The following is a 19,260-nucleotide window of genomic DNA, read 5'->3' on the forward strand; positions in this document are numbered from 1 at the left end:
TGCTTTTGTTTAAGCATGGATATGTTAGGTTGGATGAGAAGAGGTTGTCATGTCACTGGTGGCAAGGGCTGAGGTTGAGCCCAAGAACAGAGGCTGATGAGGATTATTTGAAATTTTACTATTGTTACTTCTCAGCAGGAAAAACTCCGTGGTCTCTTCTTCTGAGAGGATGTGTTCAACATCTCAGACAGTAACTTGTTTCAGCTTTTGCTTCTTGGCCAGAGTTTGGGACACTAGTGAAAGTATTTCCTTTTTTACTTTTGGTTAAAGCATTCTGTACAGTGTAATGAGTGTCAAGCTCTTAATCAGATCTCAAACCAAACCCCAACTCTTTTTTTTTTTGGGCGGCAGGCGAAAGATGTTTTAATGAAGTGCTACTTTGCCTGAAAATAATAAAAAATACAGACTGGTGTACTTTGTAGTATCTGAGACTAGTTGTCTTAACTAGTTCATTTCCATAATTTATTTTCTAATTTACTTTCTAAACATCTTCAGAGCTGTTTGTATTGCATTAGAAAATACATTGTTGAAGATTTGCACTGTTCAGACACTTTTACACTTTTTTAGGTATCTTTTAAAAAATTAAAACTGATTCAATTTTGAAGATTATTTCTATCTTAACAGTCATTTATACACCTTTCATGAATAGCTTCCCCCTCAAAATTACTGTATCGACATCTTACACAAGCTAAATGCTTAATTGTTTTTTCTCTGAAATAAGTTGTGGTTGAACCACGGTGTCAAAGGTGATGTTTACAATATAGCCTCCTTTCCAGTAAACAGAAAGACACTGAAGAAATGTAACTTTTGAACTCTACCTTTGACAGTATTAGAACTTTTGGAGGCAAACAGAAATAATTTTATATATGCACACACATGCTCACTCACTCTATGATAATTATTTGGTAGAAGTCCCTTCCATGTGTTTTCCTGGGAGTGGTTAGACTTGAATCGGGAGGGGTTAGGCTTGGCCTGGGAGCAGCATTTCTTATGTGATGCTTTTACAATAATAACTTTTAGGAAATAATATTTTGTTAAAATATTGTTATAGGTATTTACTAGCTCATTTAAAATGTAATTTTCTTAGAGCAGTGTCATCTAATTGATAGCCAGTTGTGGGGTCTTTCTCTTGATGTTACCTGTTCCCTGGGAAAATGACTATTTGAGTTGCATTTGCCTCATGTTAGATAAAATCCTGCTGTCTTGCAAAACGCATCTAGTTGTTCAGCTTAAAGCATTGGACTTAGAGCAACATTTGCTAAACTTTTCTGTTCAGTAATTCTGCAGTTCTCTTGTTCAGTAAAGCTTATTGTTATCCTTATTTGACACTTTAATTTCTGGACCTCAGTCTGTAAACTTGTCTGTCTTTATATAATACTTCATAGATGACTTGCTGTCAGGTGTCCACCAAATTTTGGGGAACTGCTTAACGGAGAAGACTGGTTAATAGTCTTGCCTCAAAACTAAGCTTACTTCCCCCCCCCCCCCCCCCAAAAAAAAAAAAAACCCCACTACACATGGATCTATGATTCACTCCTTTTTCACCTGGTCCTATATGTTTATGTTATTTTAGTGTTATGTGGCTTGTCAGCCTTTGAATATGTGAGATGTGAGACTTTCCTGCTTTTGATGTTTCCTTGTCCTGAAAGAGGAGAAGTGCTACATTGCCTTTCTTGACACTTTAATACAGGTCATTCAATATGAAAAGGTTCTGCTGTATAATTGTTTCTTTTTTTTTTTCTTTTTTTAGTGAGCAAGAAATACTTACTAATCCGTTCCCTGTTTCTAAAGCTTGTTTATCTTAATCTATAAGAATTTTTTCCGTTGATATGTTGAATAGTTTTGTATCACAGTAACAGGAGAATCATGGAATGCTTCTGAAGGTATTTCAGAATGTTTTCAGTCCATGCTATATTTTATATACTTAAAAAAAAAAGTAAAAGGCTTTTAAGGGACAGTGCTGTCATCATCCAGATAAATACTGAAGCTTTTTATGTATGGCATGTGATTTTCAGCTCTCAAGGCACATTAAATTGTGTGTAAAGTCAGTCACGTAGGGAGCACAGGAAATTCTTAAGCAGCACTCAAGAGAAGTAAATGCTGACATTTAAGGTGACAGAGCCCATCAAAGAGAATATGCAAACACAGGTGTGCAGTTGAAATTTACATTAATTTAGGAGATTAAAGCATTAAAATCTTACTATAAATGAGTAATTACATCTATGGTGCCTGACAGTTTCTGGCAGTAAAAGCCACTAATACAGATTTTTAAGATATTTAAAGAGAAATATAGTGAATATTTTAAATATTATAGTAATTGAAGAAAATATTTTAATCTCAAAGCAAGGTCTTCAGTATATGAAAGAATGATATAAAGTAAATTGTTCTACAGGTAAGTGACACTTGGGCTTTAACTAGAAAGTCATTTTTTCTTTCTTGCTACGAGTTGTGGGCATCTGTTGTTTTCCTTTAAGTTAGGTATGCCTGATTTTATTTCTGCCAGATTGTGATACAAGACCTGTTTAGAGTCATTTGACGTTGTGCCTATCCTCCATTTTGTCATGTAATCTTATCAGTGAGATTGGTTGTCTGTGTGGTTTTCCACATGCCCTGCTGTGTATACACCCCTTCATTTGTCCCTCTGTTCCCACCCCAACCTTTTCACTGTCCTTTTCCTTGTTTTCTTGTAGCTGGTTATGCATGTCTGTATCAGAAGCCCGTAAGAAATAACCATACTTACTCTTTTTTGTATCAGTGCTTTTGGACCTTCACTGTGTGAGATAAATCCTAGTTTATTGATTTGATATTCTGATAGCCTTTTTGACATAATCAGAGTACTTATGGTGACTGCCACAAGTTATTATTGAAAAGCTTTCAATGTGTCTGTAAGTTTGAGGAAAACTGCAAGTTATCTGCGTCAGTGGTGTTCCTAGAAATTACTGAATTAAGGTGTTGAGTTTCCTGTCATTCACATGTTTGGTCTTACAGGACCTAACACTGGGGAAGTAATCACGATGATGATGATAACCTGAAGCCGTAAAAGTAGAGTAAATTTATTCTTTCCTTCACTCTGTATGCTGCTTTTCTTCTTGCCCTTCAAGGCTGTGTCTTATATATGTCATATTGCATGTTAACTCCTAGATCTTAGGCTGGATTTTTGCATGCTTCTGAAATTTTAATAGGCACCTCTAATATATTCTGGTTTTTTTCAGCAGTTGTTTTAAGATATTTTGGAAGAGTGATGAGAGTATTCTCTTTAGAGTTTTATTTATACTTTTTCTTTCTTCTAATATATAAAACTTGTGCTTGATAGCATTGAAGGGGAAGTTGGGTCAAAAGTTACCTAGTCATTGGTAGCTTACCTTTGCTCTGTAGTTAGAAGTGGAGTCCCTTGGATTGACAACTAACATGCCAGTTACTGTACATTAGTATTTGGAGTAATGTTTCCTTAAAAGGAAACTCTACTAGCAGAAGTCTAAATTTTCTTTATTTTCATTCCTTGTGAATTTAACTTACATGCTAATTTCTGTAATTATTAACACTTTCTTTTTTCCATGAATTTGACTTTTTCTTCAGCTGTTGCTCAGTCCTTCTGTTCCCTAAAATGATAATGAACAGACCTTTCTTCTTCATAGAACTTTTTATATAGGAATTGTCACTTACCTTGTTCATTTTTAGACAACTGCCACATATTCTGGGAACTTTAACTTCTCGTTCCTGGAATAGGTCTGCTATACTCATTTTGCTATTCTCTCTTCTTTCTCAGGTCAGCCTAGTCCTCCTGTTATCACAAAGTAACCCTCTAACTTATCCATCTCAGCATCTCGCATTCCTACTTCCTGTGTACAAACGTCAGCAGAAGCAATGCTTAATTTTGCTCTTAAATTCTGGGACATTCTTCCATGCCATAGTCTGCTTCAGTGAAACTGATAAGGCACTTCAGCTGTTCATAATCTTTCTTTCGATGGGATTTAAACCTTGAAGAAAATTTAACAATTTGCCGTCTGTCTTCAGATAATGAGGTGTCCTGCCAATATCGTACTCAATATTTTATCACTAAATAAATTGCATGTAGCATTTTTAATGCTTGCTTTTTCTTTGTCCTAACTTCAACTGCAGGTTTTTCTGGTGTTTCTCAGCTACAGCTTTTTCTTCCTCTATTGAAACTACTTTCTAGTCTACTCAGTCATGCTTCTCTTCTCTCATTGGCCGTGGATATTTTGATTATTTTCTTTTAGCTTACACTTTCTGTGTTCTGTTTCTGTGGTGACGACAATAGGATTCAGTTCTTCAAATTTTCTTCTTTTTAATGGATGTGTGTGGTATCGCTGTTACTATGGTCTCAAACCTTACCTGATAGTTAAAAATACTTTTTTGCTACTAGCTCTTTGTTTTCAATTAGTTTTGTCTTTCCCACTTTCTCCTTTGGATGTTCTTCTAGTTTATGTCTTAAGTTTAGCAAAGCTGTACTTTTCCTTAGAATGCCATTTTCTACTTGGCACTGTCAGAAGTATTTCCTTTGAAGCCCTCAGTCTGAGTTTCAGCCTTTGTCTGATTTGCCTTGCATACTTTTAAGTGTCCTAAACCTACAACTTGCTCATAGACATCAAATGAAAGATCTGTCCTTTGAGCATCTGCATCTGAAGGTCTCTGTAGGTCAGTGATACATCTTGTGTTGATTTGGAAGATCCAGTGAACTTCTGGTTCCTTTCCACTTGGTTCTTGTGAAGATTGCCACAAAACTTAACTCATTTTAACCAGGCAGACTTCGTCTCTCTCTGGGGACTGTTTAAGGGTCTCTCTTCTGTTCACATGGACCAAAATGTTCTGTGGTTGCTTCCAAAATGCTGTGTGTTTCAGTAACACTCTGAAGATGACAGTTGTTTCATTTGCCTTGTGCATGAAAACTTCACAGCTTTTCTTGCAAAGTCCCTGGTACCTGTATATTCCTGTCTCATAGTGGTGGTCATCATTCTGCTGCTTTAGTTCCCTTATAATTTTTTTCCCTAATGTCAAACCTAACTCTACCTTCCAGTAATATAAGTCTATTTCTTCTTGTTCTGTCCACTAATTGAGAAGGGTGTGTGGGGGGTGTGTGTGTGGGGGGGGTGTGTGTTTGTGGGGGGGTGTGTGTGTTTGCCTTCTACATATAAGATGACTCTACGCTTTCTTGTTGTTTCTTGGTGTTTCTTGTTTTAGCCTTTCTTTGTGTGTGGTGGCTTGTCATTTTGGTGGATGTCCTTTGCCATTTTCTAGGGGGGCAACATCTTTTTTTTTAAGTGCAGTGTCAGCTGGTCAGAATATTCCATCTGAATCATTACCAATTCTAAAGTGACATGGAGATTAAATTCATGTATTCTACACATTTTCCTCCCCGCCCCCTCAGCATGATCTAGTGACTCCCAAGCTGGAGATGGGGAGGTTGTACAACTGCTTTTCTCAGCACTCCTGGTTAGTCAGCTCTTCTTCTGTTTGTACAGAACTGGCTTGGATGTAAAACTTTGAAGCGTCTCTCCTGAAACACATCCTTCAGTTTTAGACCAGAGTCTCTTACTGATCTTGTTCTCGAGAGCCCTTTCAGTGTCCCCAGCCTTAAGGCATTTAAATATATAATCTGCTTCTATGTTAATATGCAGGTTAGTAACTAAAATATTAAATTTTATTTTAAATAATTGTGGAACTTGCCTTAATATGTCCTCCTATTTTTGAGTCAGATTCTTCCATGCATGGCTTTTCCAGTTAGTTTTGCACACAGATTATAGGACACTTAGTGGAACTGTTTGGCCATTTGCTCTTGAACGGGTCTAACGAGAGTGACTTCAGGGGCTTTTGACACAATGTGACACCTGCTTTTTTTCCCTAACCCTGAGGTCTGTTGCACTGTCATAAGGCAGTGAGATTGACTTAACAAAATTTGTCTTTTGACAGATCCACGTGGGCTGTTACTTGTCTCCTGTGTTTTTTTCCTAGTGCTGTCAAATGTTTTGGTTTTTTTTGCCATACCTTTTTAGGAATTTAACTTAATATACTGGAATGTGGAGTGGAATAGAATGTACAGTTTTATCCTAAATTTATTTTTCAGTGATGTTCTGGTCATGATATTGACTGTTCTTATTTCCTGTGACCTTTTCTTCATCTTATCTTCAGACTGTTTGTTCCTTGAAATACATATTTTCTCTTTGTTGCTTCCACAAGAAATGAAAATTAATAGTTATTATCATGTCTTCATCTGTGGTATAAGAATGATGTATAATTGAATTTAGATTCCCTGTAATGCTTCTGTTCTGTGTTATCTTTCTGCAGTGTGCAGAATAAACTTCAAAGTGTAGTGTATTTCTTCTTGAATACATCTTTCTGTCTTGCTGTTTCCTCTCCACAGAGCATAAAAAATCCTGTTTAAATTATCTTAAAACTTCTTCACCTCTGAAAAGCCTCTCGAAATTTAAAAAAATATTATGACTTTTTTTATAACTTCTAGGTTAGATGCCTTATTTTTGGGTAACTGCCAATTGTTGCAAAATTAACCATCTTAACTTTTTTAATGCTGTTATAAAGAACGGTATTTTAATAAAATGCTTTGAATCAAAATAAAGGGGAAGGAACAGTGGATAGGAATAGTCAGTTGGGGGAGCTAGTGCTCTGTAGTGCATCTACCAGCATTTGAGAAAAGAGTAAGAACTGCAAAATAAAAGGGAAGAGCAAGATGCATTAGCGTTAGAGTTGTTTTTTTTTTTTTCCACAGTAGCTCTTTGATGTTGCGGTTGAAGTGCTTTTTTAGCAGCTTTAAGCAGTAGAAATTAAACTTCTTTAATTTCCATTTTTATGATCAGAGCACTCCTATGAGAGACTTTCTGATATCACTATTATGCTGTCTTCAGAAGCATTTATCTCAGTAGTGGGGCAGTTGTATAAATATTTGTAGTTTTAGCTTCTTGAAAAAAATCTTTTATGACTGCCTTTATTGGGTATGGAAGATCCTAAAGTCAGATTTGGATTAATGAGAATGAGACTAGTTTATGTCCTTAGTAAGGACAGATACAGGCAAAAGAAAATACTTAATATTGTGTCTAGCCACTAAAAGGCTGTGACTATAATTATCCATTTTGGTACCAGGTGTATAAACCCAAATGTTCTTCTGGTTGGGTTAATGATTTTGCATTTCGGAGGCATCAAATAGTATTTCTTCCTTTCCCAAACAGTATGGTGAAAAATGCTTAAAAGTGGAAACTGTTGAGAGCCTAATTTTACTGTGTGGAAATTTATGCCAAGCTAAAGCAGTATCTATGTCCAAGTAGGCTGCAGTTTGCATTTGTGAAGGAAATGGTTCTGAATTTTTATCTTCGTTTCCTGCTACTTGAATCTTACATTTGTCTCTTTGCTTGAAAATCAACAATGGTTGTCTTGCAGGTGACAGCAGAGGTCAGAAGTGATGTATGTCTAAGTGGGAAATAGTGCCAAAGTAAGCTGAAAATATGTATTCTGTCACTTAGCTCCATACTTGAAGTCATAATAGAAGCAAAATTGTATGTGGAAAGACTTAAGAGTAGGGTTTTTTTTTTTAAATGCTGGAATTTGTTAATAAGACACCGAAACATGTATATCAGCACTTTAAAAAACTTAACAGGTTACTCTCATCCTAAAGTACTTAATTGCAAGTGAAGTACTAAACTTCTCAATTTAATCATTCAAGTTTCAGAAGATAGATTTAAATGAAACCAAGCGGTGGCTTTCTCACAGAATTTACTGTTCCTTTTTGAAAATTGTTTTTTGTTCCAAATAAAGAAAAAAAAACCCCACCCATTGATATCTAGGTTTATGTCTACCTCTTGTAGTTGACTGTAGTTACATCTTAAGGGAAGAAAATCCTAGGGAGACCTCTTTCCTCAGAAGTATTAGCAGCATGGGAATCCAGTTAAACCAGTATGAACTGCTCTTTAGGCCACTGTACTGCAGTCGGAGGATTTGGTAGGCCAACTGGCAGGTCTGTTTGCAAAGTAATGTCTTTTGCAAAGCAGTCTTACTAACTGGCTGCAACCCAAAATAATTGGGTTGATTGCAAAGCAACCTGAGTATTCTAGTGAGCTAATGTTGTGAGGGATGGGTAGATGAGGTGAGGTTTGATAAAAACATGTAGGCTAAATGTATTGTAGTATTCTCGTACAGAATTTTAAAACAAAATTTGATTTATGGGAGAATCACGTATCTCATAAATCTAAGAGGGAGAAGTGCTTGCTGAAAGAAGGGGAGAATATGTACTTGCTATTTTTTTTTTTTGTGCACTGGAAGGATGGATGAGGAGAGGTCTTAATTTACCCTTCTCTAATGGACCCTTGAATTATAAGCATGTCTTTGTTATTAGTCATGAAGAAAACTAGCATTTTGCTGCAGTAATTCTAGTTGCATGTATTATTTGCACATATGGTGTTGGTGATGTTCTATAAAATTGTGGAATTAAGTAATAAATGTGACTGAAGAATATATAGCTACTGGGGATGTCCCTTTTCACCTTCATAAACATAATGAACAACAGTTTGTAAATGATGCAAAATGCTAATTAAAAGTTTTAATTTGGTAATCATCTCTTTGATTAGAAACAGATGCTGATTATCTGCAGAAATCTGAATGGACCCTTAGAAGATAGCTTTTATTGCTTAAAATTGACTTGTGAAACTAGAGTCAAACTAAAACACAAACTGTACAGTAACTTAGGCCCACTTTAGTGCACTAGAGCACTATGATTCTTACTAAATAGCTTTGTGTGGTTCATCATTTGAGTTAAATAGGACCTTTACAGTGCACTGTAAGGTTTAATCCTTCTGGACTGGGTGCTGTACACGTTCCTTCTGATTTGAAGTACATTCTCTTAGCGCTTTGAAAAAGTTATGTGCTTTGAAACAAAAATTGCAAGAAGGCTGCAATAAAAATGAATTGATGAATAAAACCATTCTTCCTCCTAATCTAGTGGAAAACAACCAGACAACATTTGGAATACAGTCTGAATCCTGAGGCAGTCGTTCCGCTGTAACCCTGGATTTCTGAAGTAATATGAAATGGTAGCTGTATCAGAAACGCAGGGGAGAATAGGTATCTCCTCCGCCATGTTCTTCAGCTTATGATAGAAGAGGTAGGAAGGGTACCCACACTACTTGTGTGATAATGTGCTCTAGCACTCAGTAGTTGACCAAGTCACATTTGACTGCTGTTTATCTAATGGCTTGGAAATGATAAAAGAATAGCAAGTCCTAACCTGATCCTTGTAGATCCTGTTTTTAGCAATTGATGATTTGGGATTCCTGGAAGAAACGTAGTATGGACAAGGAGAATGGTGTCATCAGGTGTCCTCTTTTTCTATAAATATTTTAGACATTCTTTTGGGGCATAAGGGAAGAGAAAATTGGAAAATCAATAGTGTATTTTCTAAAATTATAACCATAGTTATTCAAGAAGAAAATAAATTTCTTGGATAATCAAGGTGTTAAGTTCTTTTATATTGGTTAAGGTTAAGAATGTTTCCGAAATGAATTTACTATTCATATAGCAGTGAATGCAGTAACTTTGGAAATGTTTATATTGTTCCTTAGTTCAGCAGCATAAAAGCTGATAGGATAGTTTGTGCAGGATGTAATTACACTGCAAGTAGAATTTACTAGCTGCTGTTTTGGATGTAAGCTTTGTAAAATGGTCTGCAAACACTGAAATATTCTTCCCTGCTAATCCTGTGATTAAATCTAGAGAAGCATTTGTTAACAAGTTTCTGTGATTTGTAAATGGAAGAAAACTTGTTGCCGTATTTCTTATAAGGGCCTTCCATTAGCTCTTCAGTCATGTGCGACTCTAATATGTATGTGGTGATGCTTCTGATTGTATGTGGTGATGTTTTGTTCAGCTTTCCTTTTCATGGATGTAGGGGAATTGTTTGTCAGGAATGTAAGAAACTGGACCTATGTCACTGAGTTTCTCTGTGATTATGGTAACCACGAATTAACTGCGTTGTTGAGGAAGATCCATAAAATGTCCTTTCCGTGCCCACTCCTGATTTTAAAAAAAGCCCAAACAACATTTCAGCCAATGGATGAGAATACATAACAGTTCCAGGTGCAACCCATTATATTTTTAGGGATGCCAGCAACCTGAACTTGAGCTGAAGTAGTAAGTTGTAATACCACGGAAAATGCAGTTTTCTTCTTAATTCATTTGTGCCTGGCCAAAATGGGATTGATACCTCTTAAGAAATGTCATCGGATTTGTGAACAAGAGGTTTGTAAGCCTCTGGAATGTTTTATTTAAGGCTCTTCATGCTTTTAATTGGTAGGACAGCTGGGAATGATGTCCTTTCCTAATCAAGCTAGTGTTCATTAACTGGCTGAATACACTTTAAATTTACATTCTTAAATTTAATGGTATTTAGGTTAATAATTTTGTATTCTAGTTGTAGCTTAGTTTGTACTGTGATGTGTGGCAATGGACAAGATTGACTAGGAAATGATTGTTTTGACTGTTTCATCCTTAAACTGCAATGTAGTGCAGTATTGAGAGGCTGACTTTTTGAGAGGGGTGTTGTGCCATTTGAGTACCTTGTGGTCAGTGACTAAAAGCAAGTTTTTAAAAGTTCACTTTCTAAGGACACCAGTGAAGTGTGCACATAAAGACCTGAAGCTGAATCTTGGAAAAGGAAAGGTCTTGTGCATTGAGTTCTTGTTCCTTACTGGGAGACTTAGAAACAGCAGAATTAAGTAGTTGTGCATGTATAGTAGTATAATGTGTGCATGCATCTTTATCTCTTCATTAAAACAGAGTGGGGATATCAAATTTATTTGGAAGTTTTTGGACTGCCTCACTGCCAGTATTTGTTTAACCAAGCCTTGCATATTAAATTATTCATATTTTAATCTAAATTTATGTGTCTTTGTGTTTCCAGGACAATTCTGTGATTAAAAATCAATGAATAAGCTGCAGGTGGAAAGCAAGAAAACTAGAAATAATGCAACTTGTCCCAAATCTTTGCTTCCTTCCTTTCCTCTCATGCCTTGTTTTTTTATGTCTTGATTTTTTTCATTTTTCTAAGTCTCAAAAACTAACGATGTAAGATTGAATTGTTTCAAGCTATGATACGTGACCCACTGTCACTGAAAAGGAAAGATCCTTTTCATGATGTTACTGTTCTTTGCTTGTGCAAAGCAAAGACTGACTGATAAGCAGTTTCAGTTTACTAAACTGGCAACAAACTAACAAGGCAAAACTAGTGAATTGTTTTCTGTGAGGTGAGTTGAATCAGTTCAGTGTGGAGGGTCAGATGAACACCAGATAACACCCTCAGAAGAATTCTGTTGATATTTTTTTTAATTCTTTTGAACATCACAGTAACATTAATCTGCCGAACATCGAGTGCTGTCAAAAGTTAAGCAGTCTTGTTTATCTTTCCAATCTTGATTAGAATTCTAAAAGCTGTATTTAATTGTGTCTAATTTTTTACTGATTACCGGAATGTGTTTAGAGAGGGAATTATTAAATGTACAAACTGTAGTGTTCTTATCAAAATAATAAAAAAAAAGGCAAAAAAGAAAGTTTTTCCAGCTTCCATGAACCAAGAAAAATCGGGATACATTTTTCATGATGCTCTGTATACAGAGGTACAGGTATGACCTAACTGAAAGCTTGAGTCTGAGTTTAGACTATAAGGGGCTTATTTTCATTACATTGCATCTTCAGTCAGTTTTTAACAATTTTATGTAAAATGGTGAAATCATTAATGCTAATGCAAGGTTATTTTAAATGTTTCAGTCTTTAGGTAAGCAAGTTGTATTTTTCAATGCATTCTGGAGTCATCTCACAGCTTTAGTTAGGGGCTAGGGATATCCTTGTTTCTTCTTCCTCTCTCTCCATTAGCTGAAAACATGAAGGCAGTGTGAATTTGGTGAAAAGGCAAGGAGCCAAAGGGTTTGTAGGGCTGCTGAAAGTTTGCCTAACCTATAAGATAATTATTTATCAGTTTAAAAAGTATTATTTATTTATACAATAAATATTGTTTGTGTTTATTTTAAAAAAAATACAATTTCTGATGAAACTGTATTTTCTGTAACGCTGTCCACAATCTTTAGTCATGGCCCATTAACCTATTTTTCTGGAGGTTTCACCAGGATCACTTTTACCCCAACAGTGTTAAATTTTTTTGCAAGTGAGATCAAAGATAATCTAAAATCAGTGGTGACTGATATGTATGGGATTGATATGGTCAAATTACTAACAAAGAAGGATCTAAACAGCTTGTGAAGACTGCAGTTAGTATAATTATTTTATGCATATATTAAAAGATAAAAACCCCTTGAAATTAAATGTAATACTGAATATAATGGATTTGTTGATGAGAATGAGCTAATTGATTTTCGAAAAGCAAATAAGCAAGGAATCCTTGCATTTCTCTCTTCTCGTTCTCACCCCCAGTTTTTCAAGCCTGTCTGTAAAACAGTCAGTGGACTGTTTTAATGGCTTTCTGTTAAAAGAAAATCTCCATGGCTCAGTTTGATGTGTTTTTAGTGGGAGATCCTAGAAGAAATAATGCAGTTGTAACCACTATAGCTATACAATATGTTGTACTGTTTTTATTTGAAGACCGTTTCATTGAGGGTTTGGAATGGCAGGGTAGACCGGGCTCTCTTGAGCAGTTTCTACTGAGAAAGCATAAAACTGTTACATTTGAGAAATGGAAGTCACTATTCTGGAACTAAAATTAAAACTTTGGTTTATACTAGGTGAAAGACAAGCTTGAAGGCTGATGTGGTGACTTAGATTTATACTTATTTAAACAAGAAATATATCATCTGGAAGGAGTAGCAGGGTTTTGGTAGCACTGAGTGAAATTTGTATATAGTTCTAGGGTGTCACATTTGAAAATGCAGGAATCTTTCAAAGACTAACAAGAATAAGATTCTTACCGAGAGTATTTTATAGAAAGTGTTTTCTTGTATCATTTACACAAATACATTTAAATATTTTGATACAGCTATTTTCTTAAAAAAAAAAAGTGGTTTCCTTACAGGCTGTTTTTCCCTGGGCATTAGATTTCCACATGCAGAAGCATAACGCTAATGTGTATTTCTTGTGTCTTCAAAGTTACATTCCTCTGCCTTGCTGGCAGCTTCATTATTATTATTTTTTTAAGCTGATTTTCCTGAGAGAGTACTACAAATTACATCAAGAGGTGGACAGGGTAACCATAAACCTTCTAGACATTGCTGCCTTGGCTGTTTCATATGCAACTATCAAATCACTTTCACACAGAGGATTTCCTGAGCTACTCCTCTGTCGTGGGTTAACCCCAGCCAGCAATTAAGCACCAGTGGGATGGGGAGGAGAATTGGGGAAAAAAAAAAAAAGTAAAACTCATGGGTTGAGATAAGGACAGTTTAATAGGTAAAGCAAAAGCCATGCACACAAGCAAAGCAAACCAAGGAATCGATTCACTGCTTCCCACTGGCAGGCAGGTGCTCAGCCATCTCCAGCACAGCCGGGCTCCATCATGCGTAATGGTTACTTGAGAAGACAAACACTGTTGTTCTGAATGTCCCTCCCTTCCTCCTTCTTCCCCAGTTTTATATGCTGAGCATGACATCACATGGTATGGAATAATCCCTTTGGTCAGTTGGGATCAGCTGTCCCAGCTGTGTCTCCTTCCAACTTCGTGTGCACCCCCAGCCCACTTGCTGGTGGGGTGGGGTGAGAAGCATAAAAGGCCTTGACTCTGTGTAACCACTGCTCAGCAATAATGAAAACATCTCTGCATTATCAACACTGCTTCCAGTACAAATTCAAAATATATCCCCATACTAGCTACTATGAAGAAAATGAACTCTATCCTAGCCAAAACCAGTACATCCTCCAAGTTTGAAATTAAAGCGTTCTTCCTGTGACTTCCAAGAAAAGTGTTTTCTTCATTTTCTCAGTTTTTCAACTGAGAAGGAAAAAAGCTTTGTTTAAATGCCCATTTGACTGCATAGAAGTGTTAGTCAACAAATGAGATACTCTGCCTCATTCAGAGAAGAAACTGAACTGCTTGTGTGCATCCCTTTCCATGGAGAGGAAGGACACTGAGTGTCTTATCTTGAGTTTGGAGTCTGGGTATCTACTGCATGTGATATCCTTGGCTTGGTTCCTGATTAGTCTGTAAAAGCTATCTTGACTGCAGCCTTATATCAGCTCTCCATAGGTATTGGAGCACATGTCCAGTTTATGTAGAGCAGTGTCACACAATGTATTAGATGGGCACAGATGTCACCAATATATATGTTTTGGGAAGGTATTCTGTGTGTCTTTCAGTCAGGGACCACTTCCATTATACTTTATCAAGAACTTATTGTGCAAATATTTAAGACAGTTGTTGCATGTAGTTAAGTTACTAGGTATCATTGCTGGATTACCAGCATGTATGATCTTTTTAATCAGAGTGAATTATTTATGATTTAAATTTTTTTATAACTTTTTTCCTGCTTTTAAAGCCTGAGCTTAATCATGGTTTAAAGCAGAACAATTTGATTTCAAATTTTGTTGTTAATCGTTTTCTGTTGAATAAAACCCCCAAATCATTTATTGGCTAGTAAAATCATTACAATATACTAATTTTAAGTGTGGCTTTTCTGCTGTATTTGGTGCGTTATTAAGTAGTCACAAAACATAATTTATATATTTAGGTATATGCAGTATTTAAGTTTTTGTATTAGGAAGTGTAACATTGCCTATGATTTTTCAAGCTAAAAATTTTGGCTTAAATGCTTTAAGTTGTTAAATTAGAGCATTGCTGCTTAACTTACCTGTTTCAAGAACTGGAAGAGCACTAACATTTAGAGAACAGTAAGTATACCATTGTTCTCGCTCCTTGAGAGATAAATCCATGAATTCATATTCATGATGATGATATGTCATTTTTTTAGATGTCTGGATTTAAAAATGAGCAGAAACTTAACGTTTCTGTTAAAATCTGACAAAATTGTTTGAAGTCCTTACTAATTGCCATTGAGTTGTCATGCTTTGTTTTAGTGTGTACAATAAATCTGGATATGAGCAGGGCTTGTCCTAAGTTTTATTTTGAAGAGGTTGACTTCTAAAAAGCATGTTTTATACTTCTTGTGTTAATGTTTATTATATTTTCAAATCTGCACTACTGCTTACTTAACCTTCCTTCTGAAGCAAAACTAGTGTTTTGCTGGTTTATGCTTAATTAATTAGCGATCCCTTGTTGAGCATGTAGTTCTTTTTTTCCCTTGTCAACTAAAGTGATGATATATTTACAGATTAAGTAATATTTTAGCTCACATTCATTAACAAAAAAAGTAGCCTTTATTCTAAAGTATTTCAGCAGTTTTAAAACAAGCTCTTAATTTTAGATTAGTGAAGACCTGAAAAATGAATTGGTAAATGAGCTCTATACATCAACCCCTGGCCTCACCATGACTAAAGTAAAAGAACAAATGTTCTACAAGGTAAGTAGAAATTGCTGAGTTCAACAGATTTGTGTTCATTGTCTTTCAGTTAAACTTGGGAGTTACTAATTTTAAGTTTACATAATACTATTGCTAACAGTTAATCAAAGTATGTAAATTAACTGAGACTAATGAGAGTTTCTCTTCTTCATGTCAGTACAAGGGTAGAGGGAGGGACTGGGAGAATGAAGGGAGCTTTAAACTGCTATTAATGTCTCTGGCCTCTTCTGCCACCCCTTGTCTTTTGCCACAAAAACAGTCTTAAGTTTTATTGTATCCCAGACAGATGACTTAACTTGCCTGGCTGACAGACCGTTTGGAATGGAGATGTTCTCAAACATCTGTTGCTGAAACTAGGTTTAGTCAGATTGTATTAGTCTGAAATTCTTTTTGTAAGAAAGCAAGGGGAGAGAAAAGAAGTATCTAATGTAGTCACTGATTCTTCTTTAGAGCAAAGTTGGTTGGGTTGCAGATCTGTTTCCAAGACCTTTTATATGTAGCTTACACGAATCAAATATTTCAAGATGTCTGAAACAGAAGTCCATTTTCAAATTTCAAATCAGTAAGCAATGCAAAGCTACATAATTGGGTGAATAATCATGAATACAAACTTTACAGTAGCTTATTTTGCCTAGTTGCATGACTTTCTGTAAGTAAACAATATTTTTCCACCAAAATAATAATCAGCTATTCCAAAGCCAACATTTAATTTCCAAATCTTTGCGTTTTGCCTGGATAGAGCTTTGTTAAAAGACAGAAGATGACTTAAAGCTTTACTGGTCCATCCTGAATCTTAGGCATTATTTTGTTATTCCATAATGTGAGTTTTTCTTCTTCCTCAGGTTGGACTTGCGGATGCTGTGGATCTATTTAGAGCCAGAAGAGTGTTCATTAAAGATGGCTTTGCATATGTGCCACTTAAGGACATTGATGCGATTGTTTTGAATAACTATAGAACAAAGTTATCTAAAGCACTGGCGGTAAGTCTCATAAAGTCTGAATTTTAAAACTTTTGTTGAACTGTTTAGTGACACTCTTGGACAGTAGCCTTTTGGATTTTTAAATTTATCTGCTTTCATCTGAAGAATACCAGAAACCCTATCAAAAGTGCTGGTAGCACTAAAAAAAAGTTCATTATGCGCTGAGAGTTCATTAATTTTAAATACAATTTAGCATGTGATGTTCATTGTAAAGAAATTTCTGCTAGAAGATTTTAAAATGGTTTCCCACATAGAGAGTAACATGACTTTTCATTCAAAATGTTAGCCTCACACACAGCTGTTTTCGTATCAATCTTTTCTCCCCCGTTTTGCAACAGCTTTTTGTTGAGACAAGTAAATTAGTGATTTGTGTTTTTTTAATTTTTTCTCTTGTTAGAACTGAAATGAAGGTAGGTCAGAACATGTCAGGCAAAAATAAAGTCTTCATTGTATGAATGTTTGAGGTATCAAATCTAGTTAGGACACCTATGATAAATACTATGGTAAATACTGTATGTGAATGTTGTCCTGTTAGTAATTTGGTGATCAATTTAGGAATTGCTTGTTTTACAATATTACGCTCTTCACGGTGTTTAAATGTTGGTGATCATGTCTAATGCATAGAATTTTAGTCCTAGAAAATACAGCATTGAATAACATAAAGGTAGTTTGGATTGCTTTTTAAAAATGTTTTCAAAGCCTTATATTGCTATGTCACATTAATATCCAGGTTGACCATGAGTGTTTAGTAAACAAACAGTAAAGTAAAAATGCATACCTTTAAGAAGCTGCCAGTATGCTAATTCTTTAATTTCTTAATTTTGAATACAGCTGGAGTCTGTGGAATTATTTAATGTGCAGTGAAAATTGTGATACTCTTATGTGAATGTTTCATTAGAACTCTTTAATACAACTGCAGCTAGAGACATCCTTATTTCAGTTGATGCATAATGTTCTTGCTGAAAGCTGATAACACTTGCGTGGGATTTAAAAACAATGAATGTATTCTATAGAAATGTGGTTAAGTACACAGGTTATTTGCATCTATTTAAAATGCTTTTGAGAAGCTCCATGGAGTTGTGAAATTTGCCTGTTGTGTAAGTAGCTGAAGAAGTCTGAAAAACTGTAGGAACTGTAACGAGTAGGCTACCTGACTTTTCAGTTTGAGGAAAAATCTGCAACTTTTTATTACAAGCACACACTTTTGTATACAACTAATTTAACCCAGATTATGTATTAAAGATAATAGCTGCTTTATAGTAAAGAAGTACTTCTTTATGTTATCCTCTGTAATCATGGTTTGGAAATTTTAACACTCTCACGAGCTTGGAAAACTACCTTCTATAGAACTGCTATGTTTTAAGTTGCTGCAGTATTTCAGGTTTGCATTACTTTTTAGTGTTGAAAGAACGCAGAGGGAGCCCAGCCATCATTTAATGCACAAAGGCTCAACTTTATTAGTACTCACACTTCTTTTATATCCACAATAATTAGTTCATACATATTGCAAAAAGCAAGCTCCTTATAGGTTGCTAAGGTTAGATACATTGGTTGCTAAGGTTAAATACCAATCTCGCCCCTTATGATTTCTGCAAGGCCTTCTACATAGTCCTGCTTCTGTTCTTTGTTCTTCTTTGATACTTTTCGGTATTCTCCCATCACGTCGCCGTTGTCAGCAGTTCCTCGGTGCTGTGCCCTTTCTCACGTAGCCAGTTGTTAGCAAACTGCTCCACATCTCCCCCGTTTTCTTTTTGCACTTGTGCTAAAAATATTGCAGAGGCAGTCTTCTGCAGGGCCCTTTGCAGAAGACTGACAATACATGGCAACATCAAAAGCACAACCACAATTACCAAGATCATGACCCCCACAGACTTGATCAGAGATATTAACCATCCTGAAAGTCCCCATCCTTTAAACATCCTTGTTAACCAATCTAATCCATCATCTTCTGTTAAATGTTTGACACCATCCTTTAGCTGCTGTATGCTTTTGAAAATAGATTCTGAGTGGTCAGACAAATTCATGCAACACATTCCTTCAAAATCTTCACATCCATGTCCTTGCGCTAAGAGCAAAAAATCAATAGCTGCTCTGTTCTGTAAAGTAGCATGTCTAACACTATCAACATCAGTTAAAAGACCACTTAAAGCTAAAGAAGTAGCGTTAGTCTGTTTGCTAAGCCAACATCCCAACTTATTCAAAGTAGTTAAGGCATTTGCAACACCAACTCCTGGTGCCAATATGGAGGCTGTTATGATTTGGCCTGGATTCCAGAATTCAATGTTATCTCGACAAGAACTTTCAAACCGATGAACGGTCCTCGGGACTCGCTTATGTTTTCGAGTCATATTCAGAATCATTGACACATTTGGTGTTAATAACGTGAGACGTCCGAGGCTACACGGGCCTCCATTCAGTTTAGATGGGACGCCTCCCCAGGCACGATCTCCACAGATTAGAAACACACCAGGAGGTAATGCAAGAGGAACAGCAAAAGATCGTGAGATGTTAGTCGAAGTATAATTGCACCAAGCAGTTGAATTACGATAAGCAGCATTAGTTGCATTCACATTTTGCCCTCTCCGTGTGGTGTTATAGGAGTAATTAAAAAACACACAAGCATCCATTATAACAGAGCCTAGCAACTCTAGCTCTTGAGGTTCTTGCGTAACCTGTGGAAGGTGACTGTATACACCATCCCAATTATCTGTACAATTTTTTGGAGAGTTGCAAAGAGAGAAAATCTGAAGGGTTTGTGGGATTGGCCATGTGTCTACTGGCACTCCCACCAAACAGGTGGAGAATGG

General features: G+C 36.0%; 1 protein-coding gene across 3 annotated transcripts in view; it reads left to right on the forward strand.

Moving 5' to 3' along the window:
* The window catches only part of PRIM2 (DNA primase subunit 2), a 135,523-nt gene that overhangs the window by 13,711 nt on the left and 102,552 nt on the right, over positions 1-19,260 (forward strand). For all 3 annotated transcript variants that reach the window (XM_074861780.1, XM_074861779.1, XM_074861781.1), the window contains 2 exons: positions 15,378-15,473; positions 16,316-16,453. In XM_074861780.1, the coding sequence (XP_074717881.1) occupies positions 15,378-15,473; positions 16,316-16,453 (234 nt within the window). The remainder of the gene's footprint in view (positions 1-15,377; positions 15,474-16,315; positions 16,454-19,260) is intronic.

The sequence above is a fragment of the Strix uralensis genome, chromosome 3 (genome assembly GCF_047716275.1).
Source record: "Strix uralensis isolate ZFMK-TIS-50842 chromosome 3, bStrUra1, whole genome shotgun sequence".
Taxonomy (NCBI): domain Eukaryota; kingdom Metazoa; phylum Chordata; class Aves; order Strigiformes; family Strigidae; genus Strix; species Strix uralensis.